Genomic DNA, 25,269 nt, shown 5'->3' on the forward strand with positions numbered 1-25,269 from the left:
GAAAAGTATCGAAGAGTTTTTAAGTAGGTGACTGACCATTAGCTTGGGGCTTTTTAAAGTTCAAATATCTTAAGCTGAAAATGAATGTAGAAAAAAATATATTCAAAGGTTTCATGTCCAGGCATAGTGGCTCACACCTGTAATCCCAGCACTTTGGGAGGCTGAGGTGGGCGGATCACTTGAGGTCAGGAGTTCAAGACCAGCCTGGCCAACATGGCAAAACTCCATCTATACTAAAAATACGAAAAAAAAAAAAAGCTTTCAGTGCCATCCAATTCTCACTGAACGTGTGCATGCTAAATACATTATGAGGTAATCTATAGGAATGGAGACTGTGGCCAAGAGCAGAGCCAAAATATTTCATGTCTTTTGCCTCTAAACAGCTGAATAACACAAACCTTTGGATAATGGAAACAGCTGTGCTAAATATCAGGGTTGCAGCCTTACAGTGGCAGACTGGCAGACAATTTCTATCATTGTGTCTCCACCTCTTTTGCTGGCTGTGTATAAACACAGGCGGCAGCAGTGCTGGCATGAGCAGGTGTGAATTGACACACAGCAAGGTATATTAGAAACAGGGTAGAGAATTAAATACTTCAGCTCACTCCTTAGCCAAGTTAATGGAGAAATGCTCACTGAATCCAGTATTATGCCTGGAAGCAAGGAATTGAATAATAGGTGTTGGAATGATGGTAAGCTAATACTACTTAAAAAATCAACTCTATTTAATTTGGATATGTGCTAGTTGTCAATACTGTCAAAGAATGAGAGTAACAGAGAACCCAATAAATTAATGTGGGGCTCCCCACAACATCTAAACATAAGGTCAGTAGTAAAAACAGAATATAAAGGAAAAAAGGCAAAACCTCCAGTGATTGCAGAACTTAACGGTAACATCCTTATTTAAACATGTTTCAGTGTGTCTTTACGCGGATTCACTGACTCACATACAGCTCTCGGTAAAGCACCAACTTTTTTTGTAGTGCTCTCTGATTCTGTAAGAACCTGATGAGTTTCTTTGAGCAAGAAGTAGCAGCCCAATCTAGCTCAGCTGTACTCAATCTGAGTTGCTTTCCTACCTACAAACCCTCACTTCAAAGCAAGGAACATAATGTACAATTTTTTAATGGCTCTAGACCCAGGCACTCAGCCGCTCTGCTCTGCGCCTTACCTCAGTGTAAACACCTCATCAAGATTGCCTGTGCTTCAACAATAGCAGCCAAATGCAATTCGAGAACCACAAGCCTTTGAAGTCCTCCCTGCAAAGGCCGGTTTTCTAGTCCGGGATAATGACAAGCCATGATTGCTGTCTTTGTTGTATCTTTTCAGTAGAGAAGCAATTATAGGCCCCAATTTAACAGAATAGACATTACACAGCTTATGATGCTCAAAATGCAATTTCATTTGATCATTTTCTCGATTTGATTGGTATTAATAGAATGGTTCACAAAAAAAAAAAAAAAAAGTAGCTGGCAGAGGTTGTGTCCCATTCCACTTTGAAAGAGATAATGTAGAAGTATGCTTTACTTGCCCAGGGATCTCACTGGGGTGATTCAGCCACTGTGTTCTACCTAAACAGCCTGTGGAGGGAAATATTTTATATCCTACCTTTTCTGGAAGAGGAAGCATGGGACACTGTATTTTTAATTTATAAACTTTTCACCAGTGCTATATAAGAGATTCCATCATTGTCAATCAAACAGTATCAACAGTAATAACCTGAATTAACTAAACTAAGTCCCCTTTATTTCTTAGACACTTAACAAAAGTCAGGGAATCAGCATCTTCATGGCAGATCTATGAAAGAGTTCAACTTCCTTTTTCCCAGGCTCCAGACGACAGTTTCTCTCAGTCATCCCCACTTTGAGGTTTGAGAAGGATGATTTCCTTGCCTGCTAAGTCAGCTTAGTTAGTTTTTTGACTCTTGACCTTCATTTCTCCTCCAAAATAGAGTTGATTTTTCTTTTAAATGAGCCATGTTTCTGTTGAACATCATGGTCATATGGGATTGAAACCTTTGCTATAACGTTGAGAAAAGCTATGAAATCTAATACTTTTATAATGATCTAGTGTTTCCTCTTGAACTAGCACGGTGAGAGGGACTGAGATAGAAATATGATAAATAGCTGGCCTTGGTGGCTCACGTCTGTAATCCCAGCACTTTGGGAGACCGAGGCAGGCGGATCACGAGGTCAGGAGATCGAGACCATCCTGGCTAACACGGTGAAACCATGTCTCTACTAAAAATACAAAAAATTAGCTGGGCGTGGTGGCGGGCGCCTGTAGTCCCACTTACTCAGGAGGCTGAGGCAGGAGAATGGCGTGAACCCAGGAGGCAGAGCTTGCAGTGAGCCGAGATTGTGACACTGCACTCCAGCCTGGGCGACAGAGCAAGACTCCGTCTCAAAAAAAAAAAAAAACAGCAGAGGGGAGATCTGAACACAAACAGGACAGATCCCCAAACCCAAGTTCTTTCTAGTCACACACCTTGTTGCTTCTCCACTACACAGCCCGCCTGCCAGAGGAAATGTAACAAAACGCATGTAAAGTCCTAAATCTAAATTTTAAAACTAATTACATCAGTTCAGAAGGGAGAGACTTGACAGCACTTCCTGGGAGTGGAGCAGAGAGTGGGCAGAGGAGGCTGACCTGAGTACTGCAGCACAGGGGAATGAGACAGTCGGTCCTCTAAATAAGAGCAGGCTCACAGGAGACCAGGGTCAGCTTCTACCCATGCAGAGCTGTTGTCTGAAGAAGGGATTAGTCTGTTCTGTGTTATTCCAGAGGGCAGAGGGATAGAAAATACAGAGACATATATCTGCTCATATGAAGAAAAGCTTTCTGGCATTCAGGTTGCTCAGTTAGGGAGCAATATGTTCATCATGCATAAAACAGATTTCTTTTCTCCTCCTCAACTCATAGAAGATCTTTAAACATATACTAATACTGACAAACAGGTAAGTCTTGCCAGGAAATGGGGCATGAATTTAGGCAGACAGCGAGTAAACATCTACCAGGGATGGTGTGAATGTACTGGAGAACTGGATTATCTCCGAAATCTTTTCCAGCTTTAAGATTGCATAAGTTTAAGTTTGCTTCCTGCAGTACATCCTGATGGCTAGAATGCCACATAGCACAGACACTAATTTCTTGATTTAAAACAGGTAACTAATGGAGGCAATGAAGGGCCCTTAAATAACTTAGGGACCTAAATCTTGCGTAGCTGCCTTCATTCATGGTTCCCAAACCTGGCTGCAGATTAGACCTACCTGGGGAGCTTTTTATTTATTTATTTATCTATTTATTTATTTTTATTTATTTATTTATTTATTTATTTATTTATTTATTTATTTATTTTGAGATGGAGGCTCACTCTGTCGCCCAGGCTGGAGTGCAGTGGCATGATCTCAGCTCACAGCAACCTCCGCCTCCCAGGTTTAAGCAATTGTCTGCCTCAGCCTCCCAAGTAGCTGGAATTACAGGCACCAGCCACCACGCCTGGCTAATTTTTTTTTTTTTTTTTTTTTGTATTTTTAGTAGAGATGGGGTTTCACCATCTTTGCCAGGCTAGTCTTGAACTCCTGCCCTCATGATCCATCCACCTTGGCTTCCCAGAGTGCTGGGATTATAGGCGTGAGCCACCGCACCTGGTCTTTTTTAATTTTTTTAAATAGTAGATAGGGAACTTTTAAAATATATTGGTATCTGGGGCCACCCCCAGAGCTTATGATTTAATGGGTTTGAGGTGGGATCAGGGCATTAGTATTTTTTTTAATTTCCTCAGTTTTTCTAATATCTAACTAAAGTTGAGAACCACCAACTTTACATTATTCAAATTCTGAGTACCAAACCTACTAATTGTGTAGATCTAGGATATTTCTAATAAGTTAGTCAGCAACATTGTTGGATGTGCAGGCTCCGGAGATAGACCACCCAGCTCTTCTACTTACTAGCTGTTGATCCTGGGCAAATTACTTAACCTCTCTGTACCTTTGTTTTCTCATTTGCAAAAAGGGGGTAATAATATATGCATACCTGATAAGGTGGTTGTGAGGATTACCTGAGAACATTGTATGCTAAGGGCCTAGGACAGATGCTGGCACACCGCGAGCATTCCATGTGTAGAAAACATTGTTACTTCTGTTGTCGTCATCATCTTGGCGTATAGTGTTATTTCATAGTGTTTCTATTGGCGTGATCAAACGTTACTTGCTGCATCCAGTTCAGATAACTGTACTAAAATTGGGTCCCCGAGTATGTATTGAGCATGTAAAGTAAGTAATAGTTTGACCTTAATGCACCATTTTTCTCTCCGTGTCTGCAAGAGAAAACATTGTTTATTCCCATTTTCCTTGAGAACAATCAGGTCCCTGAGGACTGATGAGATGAATCCTTGAAATTAACTGAAAATAAAACCTAGCCCGGCAGGACCATTTTCTAGAGTGCACAGACTTGAGTCCCATGGCTCTAAGACTAAAATGAGTCCAGTTAACATGCTGTATGTGTTTTACCTACCTAGATCTCCTACCCCATCAGAGTCACAGACAAGACTTCTATTCAGAATGCCAAGGAAATTGAAAATGCTGCCATCGATCCTGAAGACAAATGGCATCAAAGAGCACAACAGCTAAAGGTTACCTGCTAGATTGCATTTTAAGTGTGTTTCAAGCGATACTGCTGAATAGAAGTAATGATCGTGACTGAGTTCTTATCACTTAAGGGTTTATTTTTATGCCTGAGAAGAATTACCCACTTTCCTACGGGTAAGACTGGCTTCTGCTCAGAGGAGCCATTGCCTGCTCAGCCAGCCAACCCTACCTGTTTTTCCAAGGGTGCTGTTTGCTGGAAGAAAATAATCATATCACACTTCCAACATACTGAGTTAGAACCCCACACAGAAGGAAGGCATGGAAAGACATGCAGGAAAAACCACAGTTCCAAAGAATTGTCCAACTCTGTGCTGCTCCCAAATCTGATTCCTTTTGGAGTTGGCAGTTACTTATGATTCCTAGACAATGGTGACACTATTCCTGAAAACTGGATGGGAATTCCCAGAGCTTCACCAAACCCTCATTTTCAGAATATAAAAGCTTACCAACTGGTCATTTAGCATGATGACATCCTTTTTGGCCATAGGTTTACTACTTTGACATCATAAATGTGATTTCAGGGAAGATTTTTCTGAAATTGTCCACACTGTTTTTCTAGAAGAAACAGAAAAAGATCAGGCACAGTAGCTCACACCTGTAATCCCAGCAATTTGGGAGACCAAGATGGGTGGATCGCCTGAGGTCAGGAGTTTGAGACCAGCTTGGCCAACATAGTGAAACCCTGTCTCTACCAAAAATACAAAGATTAGGTCAGGCCCGTTGGCTCACGCCTGTAATCCCAGCACTTTGGGAGGCCGAGGTGGGTGGATCACAAGGTCAGGAGTTCGAGACCAGCCTGGCCAATATGGTGAAACCCCATCTCTACTAAAAATTACAAAAATTAGCCGGGCGTTGTGGCAGGAGCCTATAGTTCCTGCTACTCGGGAGGCTGAGGCAGGAGAATCGCTTGAACCTGGAAAGCGAAGGTTGCAGCGAGCCAAGATCGTGCCACTGCACTCCAGCATGGGTGACACAGCAAGACTCCGTATCAAAAAAAGAAAAAAATAATAAAAAAGGTTAGCCAGGCATGATGGTGCTCACCTGTAGTCCCAGCTACTAGGGAGACTGAGGCAGGAGAATTGCTTGAACCTGGCAGGTGGAAGTTGCAGTGAGCCAAGATTGTGCCACTGCACTGCAGCCTGGGTGACAGAGTGAGACTCCATCTCAAAAAAAAAAAAAAACAGAAAAAGAAACAGAAAAAGCACTAGAAGCTCAGGTTTTTCTTGACCCGTGTATGTGGAGCCACCCTTGGACCAGGCTTTATCCCTGCCTAAGAAGAGATGAGTCCTTTGAAATTACTGAACCTATAGAGCGTGTTGACATCAGTTAAAACTACATACAGTGATAAACATAGTAAAAATAATAATAAGTTTTACCCCAGCTTCAGAGAGGTTAGAAAGAAGGGACAGCCTGAATCATCTCTTTTCCTCCCCAGTGGCCTCCAGGCCGCTCTTAAGAGTTGCAAAAAAAAGAAATAAAAAGTCATTCACCCAAAGCTTCCTGAAAGTTGATGCCGGTGAGGCCATACCTAGAAGTTGAGAGGATGGGGACTGAAATGTCTCATGGCTGTGGGATGTAGAGGACAGGATCCACTACCAGGCATGATAGAGAGCCAGGGAAGCTTGGTCAACAGGAACCAGGCACAAAGGAAATAGCGTAAGATTTGCTATGCATTATGGGTAATGGGCTGGGTCACGAGAGATGAATTTCTGGGCCTCAACCTGCTATTTACTTGATGCATGACTGGGCAAATCTCAACTTTTTCAAACCCTTAAATTTCTCCTTTATTAAATGAAGGATTAGTCTAAATGACCTTCAAGGTCCATCTCAGCTGCAAAATGCTAGAACTCTATGACCATGTATTTCTAGTTATTTAAATTATTATAGAAAATACATTTGAAGCATATAAGATTATTGCAACCTGTAGCTTTCATAATTGTCACCAAGGAAAACCATAGGATTCTCAGCTAATGATAAAATGATCGAGGTAAAAAGCTTTTCCCAGTGGCAACATCATAACCAGTGAGGTTTATACAAGGTGCAATTATTGCTAACTGAAAACTTTTCCTAATACTCGCCATGATGACTTGAAATATAGTCGGCATTGGCAATTTTGGATAGTCTCTATGGAGACTGAAAAAAAATGATAATAATCAAGGTAAAATCACAGTGCTTGATTTATGGCAGGACCTTTGACAGAGGCAGTAAAACTTTTGTATGGAAGAAAACCGGAAGAAAGCCAAAAGAATGCTTTTTATTCCCTGAGTGTACTGTAATTAATGCGCTTATAACCCATTCCTGAATGAAGACATTGTGGAGCAAAACATCTAAAAAGTGTTAGACCTAAAATGACAACAACAATGAATGGCCTAAGGGATGTTTCCCATTCTTTAGGTGGAAAGGATTTATGGGCTGCCCACTGTGTGCTACACACCAGCCCAGCATTCTGGGACACAGACACTTCAGTCTGCCTTTCTTTTTCCTCTTCAACTACCCAAGTCCAATGCCTTCTTTTTAGTGCCTCCTCAAGGGCCACCTCTGCATGGAGATTCCCAGCCTCTCCCACCCCGCTCCTCTGCCTTCAGCTCCTACTGTGTCTGTAGTCTGGATCACTGGCTCAGGGCCTGCCGTATTTGGCTGTGTCTCATTAGCTGCTGCCCGTGCGTGTTTGTTTGTTTGTTTGTTTGTTTGTTTGTTTGTTTGTTTTTGAGACGGAGTTTTGCTCTTGTTGCCCAGGCTGGAGTGCAATGGTAGGATCTTGGCTCACTGTAACCTCCGCCTCCCAGGTTCAAGCGATTCTCCTGTCTCAGCCTCCTGAGTAGCTGGGATTACAGGCACCCACCACCACACCTGGCTAATTTTTGTATTTTTAGTAGAGACGGGGTTTCACCATGTTGGCCAGGCTGGTCTCGAACTCCTGACCTCAGGTGATCCGCCCGCCTGCGCCTCCCAAAGTGCTAGGATTACAGGCATGAGCCACCGTGCCTGTGTTTCTTTTGTACCCACTACACTACAAGATCATTTAAGGTACCGGTTGTATTTTTCTCTACATCCTCTACCACAATGCTTTGCTCAAGGCTGATGCTCAGTAAATATTTACTGACTGATTAAAGAAACATTTAAAGATCATGGGCCAGGCACAGTGGCTCATGCCTATAATCCTATTGCTTTCTCGGAGGCCAAGGAGGGAGGATTGCTAGAGGCCAGGAATTCGATGTTACAGGTGCCACTGTACTCCAGCCTGGGCAATAGAGCAAGAGCCTGTCTCTAAAAAATACAAAATGTAGATAAAAAGATTATTTAGTGTATCTCCAGGGGAAAATGGGTCTCATTTGAAAATTTTTTCTTGAAAAATGACTTTCAAAGTTTCATAAACCTAGCCTAACAACAATAACCTTCACTAATGTGAAATATCTTTATGTAAAATCAAAATATTTCACACAACAAATATTTATTGAGTATCTACTGCATTCCAGGCACTGTGGATTAGGTGCCTGGCCCAAAAGATATGGGGAGAAAAAAAAAAAGACAAGCAAACAAACAACAACAAAAATTCTTTAAAACAATAAATAAAACTTGAAGAAAGGTTGTTTTTTGTAGTTGTTGGGCTTTTTTTGTTTTGTTTTGTTTTTTGAGATGGAGTCTCGCTCTGTCACCCAGGCTGGAGTGCAGTGGCACAATCTCAGCTCACTGCAAGCTCTGCCTCTCGGGTTCAAGCCATTCTCCTGCCTCAGCCTCCTGAGTAACTGGGACTACAGGCACCCACCACCACGCCCGGCTGATTTTTTGTATTTTTAATAGAAACGGGGTTTCACTGTGTTAGCCAGGACGGTCTCAATCTCCTGATGATCCACCCGCCTCGGCCTCCCAAAGTGCTGGGATTGCAGGCGTGAGCCACTGCGCCCGGCCCGTTTTTTGTTTTTAAGGCGGAGTTTCACTCTTGTTATCCAGCCTGGAGTGCAATGGCACAATCTCGGCTCACCACAACCTCCGCCTCCCAGATTCAAGCCTCCCAAGTAGCTGGGATTACAGGCATGCGCCACCACGCCCGGCTAATTTTGTATTTTCAGTAGAGATGGGGTTTCTCCATGTTGGTCGGGCTGGCCTCGAACTCCTGAACTCCGGTGGTCTGCCCGCCTTGGCCTCCCAAAGTGCTGGGATTACAGGCGTGAGCCACCACTCCTGGCCAAGGTTTGTTTGTTTTTTTTTTTTTTTTTTTTTTAAATCAGTACCTCTCCTCTAGGAGTTAAACACTTTAGTGGGAATCATTATGTAATCATTATAATGCAGTAATATGGACCTGGGTACAAAATGCAGTGGAACTAAAAGAGCACCTAATTCTGTCCTAAGAAGACAGAAAAATACCCCCCATAGGAGTCAGTATCTCAGCTGCCCCTAGAAGGACAAATGCGGGCAAAGCTGTGAAAGTGGGAGGAGGAACGAGGAACCATGACAGCTCTGGCTGCTGTTTGTATGGTCTAGGGAGGGAAAAGTTGACATAGTTGGTAAGGGCTGCTGTCTGCCTCAAGCATCCCAGGACTCAGACTGGAGAAGAGATTGTTCGTAATCTAAGCAGGTACCCAGCAGTGAGGTGCCGTGCAAGGGACATTACACATGCAACTCATATATATGGAAGGCTCCATGGCTTGAAAAAACTAAATACCAAAAATACAAACAATAATAATTGCATATATGTAGATAGATGTATATTTGTGTGTTTATGGGTGGAGTGACAGAAAAAATGATGAAATGTGACCAAATGTTTAAAATTGTTCAATCTGGATAAGAATCCTTTAGAGTTGTCCGTACTAGCAATTTTTCTGTAAGTTTGAAATAACTTGAAAATAAAAAGGTCAAGAAAAAAGTGCCCACAGGATTTGGTGACTAAAAGTTTATTGGTGGCCTGAACAAAGCAATTTCAGCGGGATGGGGAGAAGGAACACTCTATGGCAGGGGACAGAGGTCAGCATGAGAGATGGGGAGCAGAGACCAGTGCAGTCTATGCCATCAAGATGCCTGGCTGTGAACTGAGAAAGGGATAGCTTTTTCTTTGCTTTTGTTTTTTGAGACAGGGTCTTGTTCTGTCACCCAGGATGGAGTACAGTGCGGTGATTTTGGCTCACTGCAACCTCTGCCTCCCAGGTTCAAGAGATTCTCCTGCCTCAGCCTCCCAAGTAGCTGGGATTGCAGGTGCATGCCAACACGCCCAGCTAATTTCACCATGTTTGTCAGGCTGGTCTCAAACTCCTGACCTCAAGTGATCCACCCGCCTCTACCTCCCAAAGTGCTGGGATTACAGGCGTGAGCCACTGTGCCCGGCCAAGAAAGAGATAGGATTTAACCAGAGAATGTATTCAAGTGAATGTTTCTTTCCTTCTTTTCATAGGAGTGACTTAAATACATTTACATGCTAGAAAGAACGAGAAACCAGAGAGAGGGCGAGAAAAGAGAGAAGATATGCCTGAGACCATTTCAGCCTATGTATTTTTACTTTAAAAATACTGAGAATGATGGTCATCATCATATTCTATGTAAAAGTCTTATCCATGCCTAGAGTCTTCACTTGAAGCCAAGCCATCATCATATTCTATTTAAGTGTCTTATCCATGCCTAGAGCCTTCACTTGAAGCCAAGTAATCTCTCTTCATTTAACCTTTGCCACATAGGCCTTAGCGTCCTGAATCGCTTTGCGCATGCCTGTGAATCTTTACGGGTTTTCCGAATCCTGCTTAGATTGTGTGCCCAGGCTGAATGCAGTATGTTCAAGGCTCAGGACTCTTGCTGGGCAGTGTGAGGGGCACATTCCCACTGGCAGAAGATCTTTCCCAGATATCTTAGTCTGTTTGTGCTGCTATAACAAAATACCATAGATTGGGTGGCTTAGAAACAACAGAGGTTTATTTTTTTCACAGTTTTGGAAGCTGGAAGTCCAAGGTCAGGACACTGGCAGTTTCTATGTCTGGTGAGGATCTGCTTCCTGGTTCATTGGTGATGCTTTCTCACTGTGTCCTCACACAATGGAGGGGGGGAATGAGCTTCCTTGAGCCTATTTTATAGGGACACCAATCCCATGCATGGGGGCTCTGTCCTGCTGACCTAGTCACCTCGAAAAGACCCCACCTTTAAATAGCATTACCTTGGGGGTTAGGATTTAACGTCCGAGTTTAGGGAGGACACAAACATTCAAACCATGGCACCAGGAAAGCAACATGTCAGTAGAAAAAAATTAAAATTTCCCCAATTAAGTAATGTTTCAAAAGGATAAATAGGATGTTTTCTTTCTTACCCCTCTAAAATAACTCTTAGCTTTCCAGGCAAAGAAAAGGTAATGATAGTATTAAAGATATGTAGGACCTTTTACTAATTAATATGAAAGCCCTTGTAATCAAATCCTGATTAACCTTTCCAAAAAGCTGTTAATTTGGTTTTGCCTCCAACACTGTCAATAGATCTATGCTTCTTCTATTCATCTGAACACAGAGTTCTTCCTTACCCACAGAGAAAATTAGAGCCAATTAATATTTTTGCTTGAGATTCTCTTAATATTATCACATGGAATTTGCATCTCAGGCTTAAAGTACTCATGTTTTATTGTTCATAAACACAGCAGAAAAGCAGAACACAACAGAAATGTCTCCACTTTAGAGCTGATCTCAGAGCCCAGGCACAACTCTCGGGACTCCGTGGTTGAGTCAGGTTAACTAAGAGCAGGGGTGGCTTTTGTGTTGAAACAGATGAACTTTCTGGTTGAGATCAGAGCAGGCATTGTCCCGTCTGCTTATGACACGTGAACAGGAAAGCCGTAAAAGAGAAACAACCAGGTGCTGCCTTTCACAGGGTCGGGGACAAACTTCTCTTGGGTGGCACAGTATGAATGAGCATTAACTAATAACTAAGGATGAGTCCCACTAAGAAATTATCATCCCAGCATTAGGCATCAGGATTGCCCCATGCTAACACTCCATGTGTGACACGAAAACCTACTGCCATTAAGCAGTTATTCTAAGTGCATGGAGTATGTACTGATTGCGGGTGTTGGTAACAAAAGAACCCCAGTGAGAGCATCATGGAATAGAGGATTTCAGTGCTGATGGAGATTAAATCATCTGAGAATGGCTTTGTATATTAACTTCAGGGAACTCAGGTCTTGCCACCTAAAGAGTGACACCTGATGCCCCAATTGTAGGGTAATAAATCTTCAGTAAACCACAGATCTCAAGTAGGCTGCTTGGAAGGTGAGAAAAATCGTATCAAGCCCATAAATGGCTTCCTTTCTGGGGACTGAAATGCCATCTCTGGGCACTTATATTTATGTGAATAGCAGATTTAACACTTGAGACAATTGAAGTTTCATAAAATGATGGGTCCTTGGCCTTGTTGTCAAAGCGCCCTGTGAAGAGTACTATTGTGATCTGGATTGTCGGCAGCAAAGGTAATAACCCGATTAAGATCAAGTGGTAACCCAGGATTTCAGATCTAGTACCCAAGAAATTTCTAAGAAGTATTTTCTTTTTTGGTGAAAAGAGAGAAAACTAGGAAAAGTACATTTAGATGGCAGCATCCCAGTTACTTCTCTAGCAAGTTAAAGGCTGAACAAATATTGAAAAGAATGACATTATCAGCATCAATTAATATTTTTAGGTCACAGTCAAGGGGGGCATTTTTGACCTTCACGAACAGTGCTGCCAGCCATAAAAAGAGCTTCTATGTTCCACGACCACACCTATAATATTGTAAAATAGCAATTATTTTCTGGATCCATTACAAGAAAGGATTTTCTTAGAGCTATGGATTTGCAGAGCCTTCCTGCCCACATTTCCCCATGCAGCTCAATTTACTGCATGGAAGGAATACCTAGAATTTACCTGGAATACAGAAAAGAAGCTTTCCCGTTTTGGGGAGCACCACAAGTAAAAATTTAAAGTATGTAGGAACTAATCAGAGCCTGGCCAATCCCCCAGAAAGCTCAAATTCTCATAAGAACAGCTTCTAAATTTCAAATTAGAAGTCATTATTTCTTAAAAATATAATATGATAAGTAACATTGTATATTACTGTTTTAAATGTAACAATCTCAACATTATTATAACGTGATTTCACTAGAAATAGAACACTGCTTAATATTATACAGGAATAGGATGAGTCTTAGTGGTTGTATCAGAATGTATCAGAAAAGAGAAATCAAAGCTGAACTCTTATCACAGTAATTTGATCATTCTTTCTAGCAAGTTAAAATAATCATTCATCCAACTGTTGCATTTTTCAGTTAATGTTTTATAGATATAAGCTAAAGAGATTTTTTAGTATATGTGTTCAGAAAGGAAGAAATATGTTGCAGTTATATAACACACTGATGCATATGGTCATCCTGCTGTTTTCAATAAGCATTTAATCATTCTTTGCAAAGGCCTCTTAACTCAGCTAGTTTTTCACAAAGTAATGAGTGCTTTATTCCTTGGAAAATATTTCTAAATGGCAATAGCACAATATAGTTACATAGTGTATCTATTATACCAGGAGTACATTTTGTTGTTAGCAGACTTTGAAAAGCATAAAGACTGTTCTGAAATTGAAATATTTCCCCCAGATGTTTGATTGCCTGAGCGCAGGCTATATTAAGGAACAGAAGCAAAACAGCCCTTGTGGCTTCACAGATGTCCTATCACAGCACAGGCTCTTTTATAATCCTCTGAATAAAATCTAATTTGTTTCATCTGGTGAAGAGGTCATTTCTAGCTTCTGACCAGCATGAGTAAAAGATCTGATCATCTGAATTGTATTTAATATTAGATTTGTACTTGGTTTGTAAAGCAAATTATTAGTGTTTTCTGGTTAAGATTTTTAAAAATATTCATGTTACTTAAAATAAGCTTGTATACTGTGATGTAGATTCGCATTTGTACTTTCTCCGTATGTCTCAAAGTAAAGCTTCCCCACCCCATCCCCCAAGTTGGCAACACTTTTGAGTCAAAGACTTAACTTTTAAAAGTTAAACTTTGAAGCCAAAGACTTGCCCTTAGTATAAAGGCCCATTCTAAGCTTTCTGTTTCTTTCTAGGCTTATAATCCTAAATTTCCAGGAGGAATTACTCAGTTATTAACTCTCCAATTTCCTGAAATTAGGAAAAAAATCCTTTACTTTTTCTTTATCTGCTTTCAGTTGTATGTTCACCTTCCTAGAAGTCTTAACCCCCAATTTGAAAAACACTAATTTAAAATTTGTGCGCTGGGGCAGGAGAATGGTGTGAACCCGGGAGGTGGAGCTTGCAGTGAGCTGAGATCGCACCACTGCACTCCAGCCTGGGAGACAGCGAGACTCCGTCTCAAATAAATAAATAATAAAAAAAATAAGATTTGTGAAGAGTGCCAGTCTTCTAATTTTACATTAACCAAAATATCTCTTTAGAATTACCAGGAACACTGGTCTCAATATGAAAGTACAAAATCAAGCAATGTACCAAGAGGGCAACCTTCCGACACGGTGAATGACCATCAACCTTCCAGAAGACCAGCCAAGCTCAAGATTCGAAAGCACCAGAATGGCTTGAAGTCTTTCACAACGGAAGAGGTGACTGCCAGTCAGGGGAATCAGAATAACCCTCCCAGGCAGCAACAAAACCAAAATAAGCCTCTTAATACTTCAAGAAAGCCTGAATCCATTGTCATTATGCATGCCTCTAACAATGATGTACAAGCCTCAAGGACATTTAGGAGCCAGAATCTCAAAGAAACCTCCAATACATTTGCTCCGCCAAAACAGGCTTTTGACAAGGTCTTACATAAAAACTCTACTGGATATGACTCTGGGCTGAATGTTAATAAAGAAAGAGGACACGAAGACCAAGAAGAGAAAAGATGTTCATATCAGCAGCTACACACCCTTTCTGACATGGATTTGAACCACCTTAATGAACTTTCTAAGAGACATGTGCTCCTGAGCCAGAAAGGCTCTCAGTTTGTTTATCACGTAAATACTCATGGATCAACTGAAAATAAGAAACAACCCAAACAGCCTTATACAGAGACAAAATACAGGAACTTAGAAATGTTATGGTAAGAATTCCCTTTTCTCGAGTGGTTTTCTAGAGGAGAAAGGAGAGACTGCTGCAGAAAGACGGGAGATGGAGAAGGGGAAGAGGAATCCATAAGGATGGCTAGGTGAGAAGAAGAGTTCACCTAACAACTTCCTTAACTCTGATTCCTGCCTCAAAGAGTCCACTTTTTTTTTTTTTTTTTTTTGGACAGAGTCTTGCTCTGTTGCCCAGGCCGGAGTGCAGTGGTATGATCTTGGCTCATTGTGACCTCCGCCTCCCGAGTTCAAGCAATCCTCCTGCCTCAGCCGCCCAAGTAGCAGGGATTACAGGTGTTCACCACCACACCAGGCTAATTTTTGTATTTTTAGTAGAGACAGAGTTTCATCATGTTGGCCAGGCTGGTCTCGAACTCCTGACCTCAAGTGATCCACCTGCCTTGGCCTCCCAAAGTGCTGAGATTACAAGTGTGAGCCACCGTGCCCAGCCAAGAGTCTACTTTTGATGGATTTCTTTTCCTCTTCCCTGTCTCCTCTGTTTTTCCACTGTAGTTAAACTAGAAGTTGGAGGGAGAGGAGGACAGAGGGACACAGTCAAAAAACATCCGTGTGTTTTGAGGGTCGCAAGTAATGTTTGGAGGAAACAAATGATCTCCAACAATATCATGACCTATACTGAGAAAATAATCTAAAATACAGAAAAATATGCACATACAAAAAAAATCATCATTTATAAAGTGACCTAAAAATCCAACAATAGGGAATGTTTAGGTAAATTATGATATTTAGTATCATGGAACCACTAAAAATTATGGTTATGAGGAAATGCTTCTGTAGGAAGAAAATAGTAAGGTACAAAATTACACCTTGGGTTGAATGACACTGGTGGAAAAAAAAGTACATCTCAGGAGTATGAGTTCTACTGTGTTAAAATATGCACAGAAGAAAAATTCACCAAAATGTCAATAGCGGTTATCTCTAGCGAGAGAGATTGGGATTTTAAAAATGAATTCTTATATTTTCAGAACAGTTCAAGTTCCCTACAATGTATAACTTCTATAAACAGGAAAATGAAAGTTATTTTAAAAATTACTTCAGGCACTATTTCTTGGTGTTCTTCGATCAAACGTCCTTTCTACATACCTAACATGCTGAATATAATGCTACAATGCTAAATGCTGTACAAGGTACAAAAGAAGTATGGTGTGTGAGGCACCTTCAAGGAACTTAACTTTCAAAGTAGGGAGACAATTATTCCCTTGTGAGTTGATCAAAGAACATTTAAGTGCTACACTTGGTGGTATGGAATGCAGATTTAATAAGATTTAAAGTTAGCTTCCTAGAAGAGATAATGATAAATAGCAGGCATCTTTGTCTTTTTTTTTCCTGATTTTAGAAAGATTGTTTCTAACACTTTTACCATTAAAAAAAAATTTAGTTTTTGGTAATAGATAGATGATAGATAGGAAATTTCCTCCTATTCCTCTTTGCAAATAACTTTTATCATAAATGAGTATTTGATTTTATCAAATACTTTTTCTGCATTAGTTGAAACATTTCTCTATTAATCCTTTAATGTGATGAAATATGTTAACAGATTTTTCTGATGATGCACTATCCTTTTATTCCTAGGGTTAACCCAATTTGTCATAGTGCATTTTTAATAAGTTGCTTGATTTGATGTGTTAACACTTTGTTTAATATTTAACATTTTCATATACATGAAGTGAAATTGGCTTATAATTTTCCTATCTGCCACTGGCCTTGACTGGGTGGATTATCAAGAAAATACCAGCCTTATAAAATGAGTTGAGGACTATTTCCTCTTTTTGCATCCTCTGGGACACTTGATATACAATTGGCCTTATCTGGGCCGGGCGCGGTGGCTCACGCTTGTAATCCCAGCACTTTGGGAGGCCAAGGCGGGCGGATCACGAGGTTAGGAGATCGAGACCATGGTGAAACCCCGTCTCTACTAAAAATACAAAAAATTAGCCGGGCGTGGTGGCAGGCGCCTGTAGTCCCAGCTACTTGGAGAGGCTGAGGCAGGAGAATGGCGTGAACCCGGGGGGTGGAGCTTGCAGTGAGCCGAGATTGCGCCACTGCACTCCAGCCTGGGTGATAGAGCGAGACTCGGTCTCAAAAAAAAAAAAAAAAAAAAAAAAACAATTGGCCTTATCTGTCACTTGAAGGTTTGATAGGATTTTCCTCTAAAACTATTGGGCCATTGGTGGGTTTTGTTTGTCTTTTTGCTCTTTGTGAGCAGATTTTAAACTCCTGATGCATTTACTATAATCATTGTAAGACTTTGCAGTCTTTTCATTTTCATTTTAGTCAGTTTAATACATTATATTTTTCTAGGAAAAATTTTCCTTTTATGCCAAGTTTTAAAATGTACTGTCATAAAGCTTTTTTTTTTTTTTTTTTTTTTTTTTTTTTGAGACAGAGTCTCGCTCTGTCGCCCGGGCTGGAGTGCAGTGGCGCAATCTCGGCTCACTGCAAGCTGCGCCTCCCGGGTTCACGCCATTCTCCTGCCTCAGCCTCCGAGTAGCTGGGACTACAGGCGCCCGCCACCGCGCCCGGCTAATTTTTTGTATTTTTTAGTAGAGACGGGGTTTCACCGTGGTCTCGATCTCCTGACCTCGTGATCCGCCCGCCTCGGCCTCCCAAAGTGCTGGGATTACAAGCGTGAGCCACCGCGCCCGGCCTGTCATAAAGCTTTTTGTAGTATTTAAATAACTTTAATATTATTCCACCTTTATTATATCTATAATCATGTCCCTGTTTTCATTTCTTTTTTTTTTTTAATTTTTTTGGCAGCCTCAACCTCCTGGGCTGCTTTTGCTTAATTTTCTCTGTACATACAGCTAATCGATCCTACACTTATGAGTAGCCTCTTAGTATAAGTTTCCATAAGGACAACCCCATCGGACAATTTCTCAATTCTTGTCTCTTTCTTGGAGCCAGACTTTCTAGACACCTTTACTTTCTTTCTCTTTCTGGACTTGCTATGCAGCTGTCCTGCTGAGGATTCCCTTTGCCTTTCTTCTGATAGGATTCTCTTTTTCAGTATCTCACATTTTCCTTTGTTTGAGCACCCCTTCCGGCATTTTTTTCAGATTGAAAACAAGGACAGGGGACAGTGTGATGGGCAGTTCTCAGCGTGCCAGAGTCTTGTGCCACACTTGTTTTCTGACTGCATTCCGCTGTTGTGCTCATATTATCCTTGAGAATCTCCATGTCCTCATGGAGAACCTCTTCACTCTTCTCCTTCGTCACCCTTCCTGTTTTTTCCATCCCCGTTCTTTCTTAGTTTCCTCTCTAATTTTGATAGAGAACATCCTCCATTTCTTGAGAGGTAAATGTTTTGAGATCTTGCTGAAATTATCTTTCTTCTGCCCTCACCCCTGATTGGTAACTTGGCAGAAGATTGTAGAATTCTAGATGGAAAATCATTGTCCCTAGAATTGCCTTCTTGCATCCAGTGTTGCTGTTGAGAAATCTGAAGCCACCTTATTCCTGATCCTTTGTGTATAACCTGGTTTTGTTTTGTTTTGTTTTGTTTTTTTTCTGGAAGCTTTAGGATCTTTTCTTTTTCTCTACTGAAGTGAAATTTCATAATAGTGTGCCTTCGTATAGGTCTATTTTCATAGATTGAGCTGGGGCTTTTAAACCTGAAAACATATGACCTTCAGTTCTGGGAAAATGTCTTGAGTCATCTTATGGGTAGTTCCTTTCAACCATTTTCTGTTTGCTCTTTCTAGAAACTCCTGTGATTCAGATGTGTTTTTCCAGGACTGTTATTATGATTTTGTTTTCTCTTTCGTTCTCCATTTCTTTGTAATTTTGTTCTGCTGTCTGGGAGGGTTTCTCAGTCCTAGCTTCCAGCCTTTCTACTGCTATCATGTTTGTTAATTTCCAACAGGATTTTTTTGTTGTTGTTTCTGTTATTGGTTTCTGAGTGTTCCTCGTTTTATAGCCTCATGTTTTGGTTCGTGGATACAACATCCTTTTTTCTCAACATCTTCTTAGATTTTCAACGAGGGCCCTTGTGACTGAATTTTTAAGTGTTTTTAATTCCCTGCTTTGTTTCTCTTTCCTCTAGGTCTTTGTCAGTGTTGTTTGTTTCTCTTCTCCTATTTTGCTGCCTTCCACCTTAGGGCTTGTGTCAGATGTCTGGCAATTCTTGATCGTCTTCTCATGATCAAGTATGAGGGACTAGAAAGCTTATTGGAAGCTCTGAGTGACAGCGCTTGTTGACTTTGAGTGCCTATAGAATGATCTGTGAGGGCCATGTGATAGGAAGCCCTTCTTGTAAGTTTTAGGTCTTTTCTCTTGGTGGTCAGATTTATTATCTGTGCTTAGTGCTTCACAGGCAGAAGACTCGTTGGCTTCTTCAGAATGAAAACCTCCAGTGAGCTGCGGAGAGAGGGAAGGGACAGTTGCCTGGGTGCACAAAATGGAGAAGATGATCTGGAGATCTGACTGCTTCTTTTTTTTATTTCCAGAGACGGAGTCTCACTCTGTCGCCAGGCTGGAGTGCAGTGGCACGATCTCAGCTCACTGCAACCTCTGCCTACCGGGTTCAAGCGATTCTCCTGCCTCAGCTTCCTGAGCAGCTGGGACTACAGGTGCTCGCCACCACTCCCGGCTGGTTTTTGGATTTTTGGTAGAGACACGGTTTCACCATGTTGGCCAGGATGGTCTCGATCTCTTGACCTCATGATCCGCCCACCTCGGCCTCCCAAAGTGCTGGGATTACAGGCGAGAGCCACCACTCCCTACCCTGACTGCTTCTTAAACAGACTTTCAACCAAATCTTTTTAAAGTAACTCTCACATAGACTTTCACCACCACCACTCCCACTTGCAGCTCATGAGCCTTACAGGATTCTATGGTGTAAACTGTGGCTTCTCTGCTTTACATGCTGCTAACTTAGATTCCACTTTTTTGAGTCTGCTAAGACAGTTACCATTCAACCATCTGCTTTCTGCTTCCAAAATATTTGCTCTTTTTCCCCCATTTTGTTCTTTTTATCTTTGTGGGTTGACGTCTTTTAAAAATCTCTTTATATATAATTTTGATTTGCATTTGAGAGTTAAATCACATGTTTATTCTGCCATGTTTTTTCTACCACCTTTTCATTTTGAAATTGTTCACACCTAGTAAAAACTTGGGGGAAAATATCTACAATAAACACCTATAGTGCTTCATCTAGATTCACCAGTGCTAAAATTTTGCCACATTTGCTATCTATTTACTGAACTATTTGAAAGGAAGTTCAGAATCACAATATTTTATCTCTAAATATTTCAATATTCAGCCCCTAAGAATAAGGACATTGTCCTATACAACAGTCACACCATTATCACATCTAAGAATATTGACGTTATTATACACAATATCATGTATGATAAGTACATTTTTAAATTGTATTACTTGTCTCCAAAATGTCTTTTACAGCTTTTTTTAAAAAATTCCTGATCCAGTATTCAGTGTTCATACATTTAATTTGCTTTTTGTCTCTTTAATTAAAAAAAAAAATCTAGAACAGACTGGGCATGGTGGCTCACGCCTGTAATCCCAGCACTGTGGGAGGCCAAGGCAGGTGGATCACTTGAGGTCAGGAATTCGAGACCAGCTTGGCCAACACGGTGAAACCCCCACTCTACTAAAAATACAAAAACTAGCCGGGTGTGGTGGCAGGCACCTGTAGTCCCAGCTACTCGGGAGGCTGAGGCAGGAGAATCTCTTGAGCCCCCGGAGGCAGAGGTTGCAGTGAGCTGAGATCATGCCACTGCACTTCAGCCTGGGCAACAGAGTGAGGCTCTGTCTCAAAAAAAAAAAAAAAAAAAAAAAAAAATCTAGAACAAATTGTCCAATGCTCACTTTTCATTGTTTTCTATAACAATGCCTTTTTGGAAAAAATTTATTGTTTTTGGATAGTTATATTTAGGTTGAACATTTCAGGCAAGAATACTGCTTAGGTGATTTGGTGTACTTTTTATTGCATTATACCAGGGGATACATACTATCAGGCTATCATATTATTGGTGATGCTAAGTTAAACCTTTTGATTAAGGTAGTGACTACCAGATCTCCCCATTGTAAAGGAACATTTTCCCTTTATAAGTAATTAATATTTGAGACAGTGTAAATATCCTAGTTTTCAACAGCTTTTTGTACAGTGGTTTTAGCATCCACTGACAATGCTTACCTAAATCATTCATTACATTTGGGTTGCAAAATGGTGATTTTATAATTCTATCAATACCTATACATTCATTACATGGCTGTTGAAATAAGACCTTTTCCTCTTCCTTTTTCTCTCTTTCTTTCTTTCTTTCTTTCTCTCTCTCTCTCTCTAGTATCATTATGGGCTCATAAATCTTTTTCTATAAAAATGTTAAAGTCTATTACCATCATTATACTGTATATGTTGTCACTGTCTTGGATTTGAGCAGTGGGAGCCCCTTCACTCCAGCTCCTGGGTCCTTTTGATGTAACATCTTTTGCCTTTGAGCACTTCTTTGTTTTCCGGCATAGTAATATGTTCTAGGTTTACCTTTGGACTTTCCCTGAACTCATGCGGAAGCATCAGTTTCTCCAAAAAGCCCTAATTCTTTTTGGTAAGGAATGGAATTTAGAAACCAAGATTTGAGAGCTATGTGTTCTCATTGCCACTGAAATGTTATTGCTTCTAGACCCAAGATCTCAGCAGTTAGAGCTAGAAAATACCTGTACCTGAACCTCTTTCTATAAGTATGCCTATACCAATACATATTTCTGTATACTATTGGGGTCACACAGATACCTCAAATCCAACAGCTCTGGATTCTTCCTCATGCTTCTCCTTTTCCATATTTGTATCTCATTTTTCCAACAGTGAAAACCTTAGTTTACCAAAACATCAATATGTTAACACACTTACCCTTCCCTACAGTATATGTACAAATAGTTTTATAATTACAATGCCAGTACCACTACCAAACAGTCAGTCTAAGTAAAGCTCATGATTTCTTTGCCATTCTTTTTCCTCCCTCTATATCCTTCTAAGGGTGTACAACCAAACTACGTTGACTCGAAATTACTTCAGAAATTATTTCCTTTCTCTTGGTAGCGGTAATCAGTTTAACATACAGTTAGATTCATTTGTTTTGCTTTGTAGTCAGTGTTAGGATTTTCTTTTCTTCTCATTGATTTTAAATTTTATTTTATTTTTTGAATATGTAAAACATTACATGGTAACCAGCTGCCTGTGTGACTGCAGGTCACTGTGGGTGCCTCCTGTTTGGTAAGGACCATGACAAGAAATAGAAATTCCCTTTTTGTTGTTTTAGGTTTTTTTTTTTTTTTTTTTTTTTTGAGACAGAGTCTTGCTCTGTCACCCAGGCTGGAGTGCAGTGGCACAATTTCGGCTCGTTGCAACCTCTGCCTCCCAGGTTCAAGCGATTCTTCTGCCTCAGCCTCCCAAGTAGCTAGGATTACAGGCACATGCCACCACGCCCGGCTAATTTTTATATTTTTAGTAGAGACAGCATTTTGCCATGTTGGCTAGGCTGGTCTCAAACTCCTGACCTCTGGTGATCCACTCACCTCAGCTTCTCAAAGTGCTGGGATTACTGGCGTGAGCCACCACACCTGGCCAGAAATTCCTTTTTCAAAGCAGAAATTTATTCTGTCCTTCTAACTCAGAAGAAACCACCATAGTTTATTTGTGTTTTCTCTCTCTTTTTCTTCATCAGCCTCACAAAAGGATTGTCTATTTCATCTGTCATTTCAAAAACAACAACTGTTCCTCTATGTTTTGGTTTTGTTTTCTATTTTATCCATCTTTGTTCTCATATATTTACTTCCTTTCTTTGATATTGCTTGAATTTACTTCAGTGTTTTTGACTTCTTAACTTATGTTATTTATTTATTTATTTATTTATTTATTTATTTACTGAGACAGAGTCTCACTCTGTTGCCCAGGCTGGAGTGCATTGCTGTGATCTCGGCTGACTGCAACCTCCACCTCCCAGGTTCAAGCAATTCTCATGCCTCAGCCTCCCAAGTAGCTGGGATTACAGGCGTGGGCCACCACGTCCAGCTAATTTTTATATTTTTAGTAGAGACGGAGTTTCACCATGTTGGCCAGGCTGGTCCCGAACTCCTGACCTCAAGTGATCCACCCACCTTGGCCCCCCAAAGCGCTTGGATTACAGGCATGAGCTAACATTCCCGGCCCTTAACTTCTGTTTTAAATGCTTAGCTCATTACTTCTAAGGCATTCTTCTTTTCCAATATAATTTAAAATTATAAATATTCCTCTAAGTATGTTTTAGTTGCTTCCCACATGTTTTAAAATGTAGTATTTTTATTTTTGTTTAGTTCTAAGTATTTTCTTCTCTTTTTAGAGGCAGGGTCTCACCATGTTGCCCAGGCTGGAGTGCAACGGAGTGATCCTAGCTCATTGCAGCCTCCACCTCCTGAGCTCAAGTGATGCTCCCACCTCAGGCTCCCCACTAGCTGGGACTACAGACAGCCTCCACCACACTCAACTAATTTTTAAAATTTATTTAGAGACAGGGTCTCATTATGTTGCTCAGGCTGGTCTTAAACTCCTCGGCTCAAGCCGCCTTCCTGCCTCAGCCCCTTGAGCTGCTGGGATTACAGGCACAAGCCACCTCGCTCATCTAGTTCTAAGTATTTTCTAATTCCATTATAATTGCCTCTTGGATGATCAGTTATTTGGAAGTATGTTTATAAATTTCAAAACATATAAGGTTATTTTAGATATTTTTATTGTTATATATCTAACAAAACAATTATTGTCAGAAAACATCATTCACATGATATCAAGTTTTTGATATTTTTTGATACTTGTTTTTGGCCTAATGTTTTGGTCAATGTAACCAAATGTTCCTCATTTGTTTTCTGCAGTTGTTGATTACATCATTCTATGTACTTACATTCTATGTACGAGTAGGCTTGTTGAATAGGTCTTTTAAGTCTTCTATAGCCTAATTAAGTTTCTCTGTTTGTTATATCAGTTACTGAAACTGTTGAGCTGGCATCTCCCTCTTTAAGAATTGTCAGTTTTGCCTCACAATTCCATTAATTTTTGCTTTATGTATTTTGAACTTATGTTATTAGGTACCTGCAGATTTATAATTGACAAATCTTCCTGATGAATTCTTTTAATCCTGATGTAATCAATATTTTTATTCCTAATAATGCTTCTTTCTTAAAGTTTATGCTTTCTGATACTAATACAGCTACACCAGCTTTTCAGCATTGAGTCTGGTGTATTTTTTCCATCATCTTCAAACTTTTCAGTCTTCTTATGATTTAAGTGTGTCTCTTTTAAATAGTATGTTGGATTTTGTTTCTTTATTCATTCTTAAACTCACTTTTAACTAGTGACTTAAAACTATAGGCCAGGTGCAGTGGCTCACACCTATAATACCAGCACTTTGGGAGGCTGAGAAGGGAGGATCGCTTGAGTCCAAGAGTTTGAGACCAGCCTGGATAACATGGCAAAACCCTGTCTCTACAAAAATTAGCCAGGCATGGTGGGGTGCATCTGTGGCCACAGCTAATCAGGAGGCTGAGGTGGGAGAATCACTTGAGCCCGTAAGTCAGAGGTTGCAGTGAGCCAAAATCTTGCCAGTGCATTCCAACCTGGGTGATAAACTGAGACGCTGTCTCAAAAAACAAACCAACCAAAAAAACTACTTACATTTATTGTGGCACTAATACCTTTGAATTTATTTCTACCATCTTAATTTGTCCTTCCGAATCACCCTACTTTCTCTGTACTTCTCTATTTCTTTTATATCCTCTATTAACCTGATAGAATTTTCTTTATTTTTCCTTCTACTGATTTGCAAATATATATTCTCTTTATATTATTTTATTGTAACTCATGTACTTAACTAGTCTAGCATTAAATTCATATTCCCATTCTCCTCTAGAACATGTTCAAAATTATTAGATTGTTTTAATCCAGTCACCTTTCCTGTCATACATATTACTTTGTTCAGCAACTTTTCTATCACCTTGTGTATTCAAAATTAGTCACTGCTTTTATTATTGTTGTCTAGAGTTAATACTGCATTATATTTAGCCAATTGTTTATTAATGTCTTTGCCTCACATCCTTTCTTCCATGTTACCCTTTATTCCTGAAGTAAATCCTTTAGAAGTTCTTTTAATAAGTATGGTAAATTTACATGAAAACTTCTTTATTTTGCTATTTTGAAATATAGTTTAATATTGTGAAGAATTCAACTATTTGAAAATATTACTTTTCTGTCTCCTGGTTTCTGCGTTGCTTTGAAAAGTCTTTTGTCAATATAATTAACATTTGTTTTGTTTTTATTTTCTCTTACTGGTTTTTAAGTGTTTCCTCTGTTTTTGGTGTTCTGAAGTTTCAGTGTGATATGCTTAGGTATGAAATTTTTAATTCTGCCTGAGACTCTTCTATAATTCCTAAATCTTAAGATTCATCTCTTTCATAAATTCTGAAAAATTATCACACATGTTCCCTTTGAATATTATGTCTCTCAAATTTACTCTGTTTTCTCCTGTAGGAACCCCAAATAGCT

At 40.2% G+C, this 25,269-nt stretch overlaps 1 protein-coding gene and 1 non-coding gene across 17 annotated transcripts in view; both read left to right on the plus strand.

Moving 5' to 3' along the window:
• The window catches only part of JHY (junctional cadherin complex regulator), a 92,162-nt gene that overhangs the window by 33,872 nt on the left and 33,021 nt on the right, over nucleotides 1-25,269 (plus strand). For 9 of the 16 annotated variants that reach the window (XR_008656792.2, XR_008656793.2, XR_008656794.2 and 6 more), the window contains exons 4-5: nucleotides 4,520-4,633; nucleotides 14,055-14,701. The exons of 2 other annotated variants lie outside the window; for them this stretch is intronic. Coding sequence is in view for 11 of the 14 variants with exons in the window: in XM_055273520.2 (XP_055129495.1) it covers nucleotides 4,520-4,633; nucleotides 14,055-14,701 (761 nt within the window). In the remaining 3 variants the exon portion in view is untranslated. Of the gene's footprint in view, nucleotides 1-4,519; nucleotides 4,634-10,035; nucleotides 10,147-13,808; nucleotides 13,875-14,054; nucleotides 14,702-25,269 lie in introns of those variants that run through there. 5 more of the 16 variants (XM_055273523.2, XM_063636598.1, XM_063636597.1 and 2 more) reach the window with 4 other exon arrangements.
• LOC129480028 (U4 spliceosomal RNA) lies at nucleotides 6,643-6,782 on the plus strand. The gene has a single exon (XR_008656921.1). It is a non-coding gene; the product is annotated as a U4 spliceosomal RNA (small nuclear RNA).

The sequence above is a fragment of the Symphalangus syndactylus genome, chromosome 3 (genome assembly GCF_028878055.3).
Source record: "Symphalangus syndactylus isolate Jambi chromosome 3, NHGRI_mSymSyn1-v2.1_pri, whole genome shotgun sequence".
NCBI lineage: Eukaryota > Metazoa > Chordata > Mammalia > Primates > Hylobatidae > Symphalangus > Symphalangus syndactylus.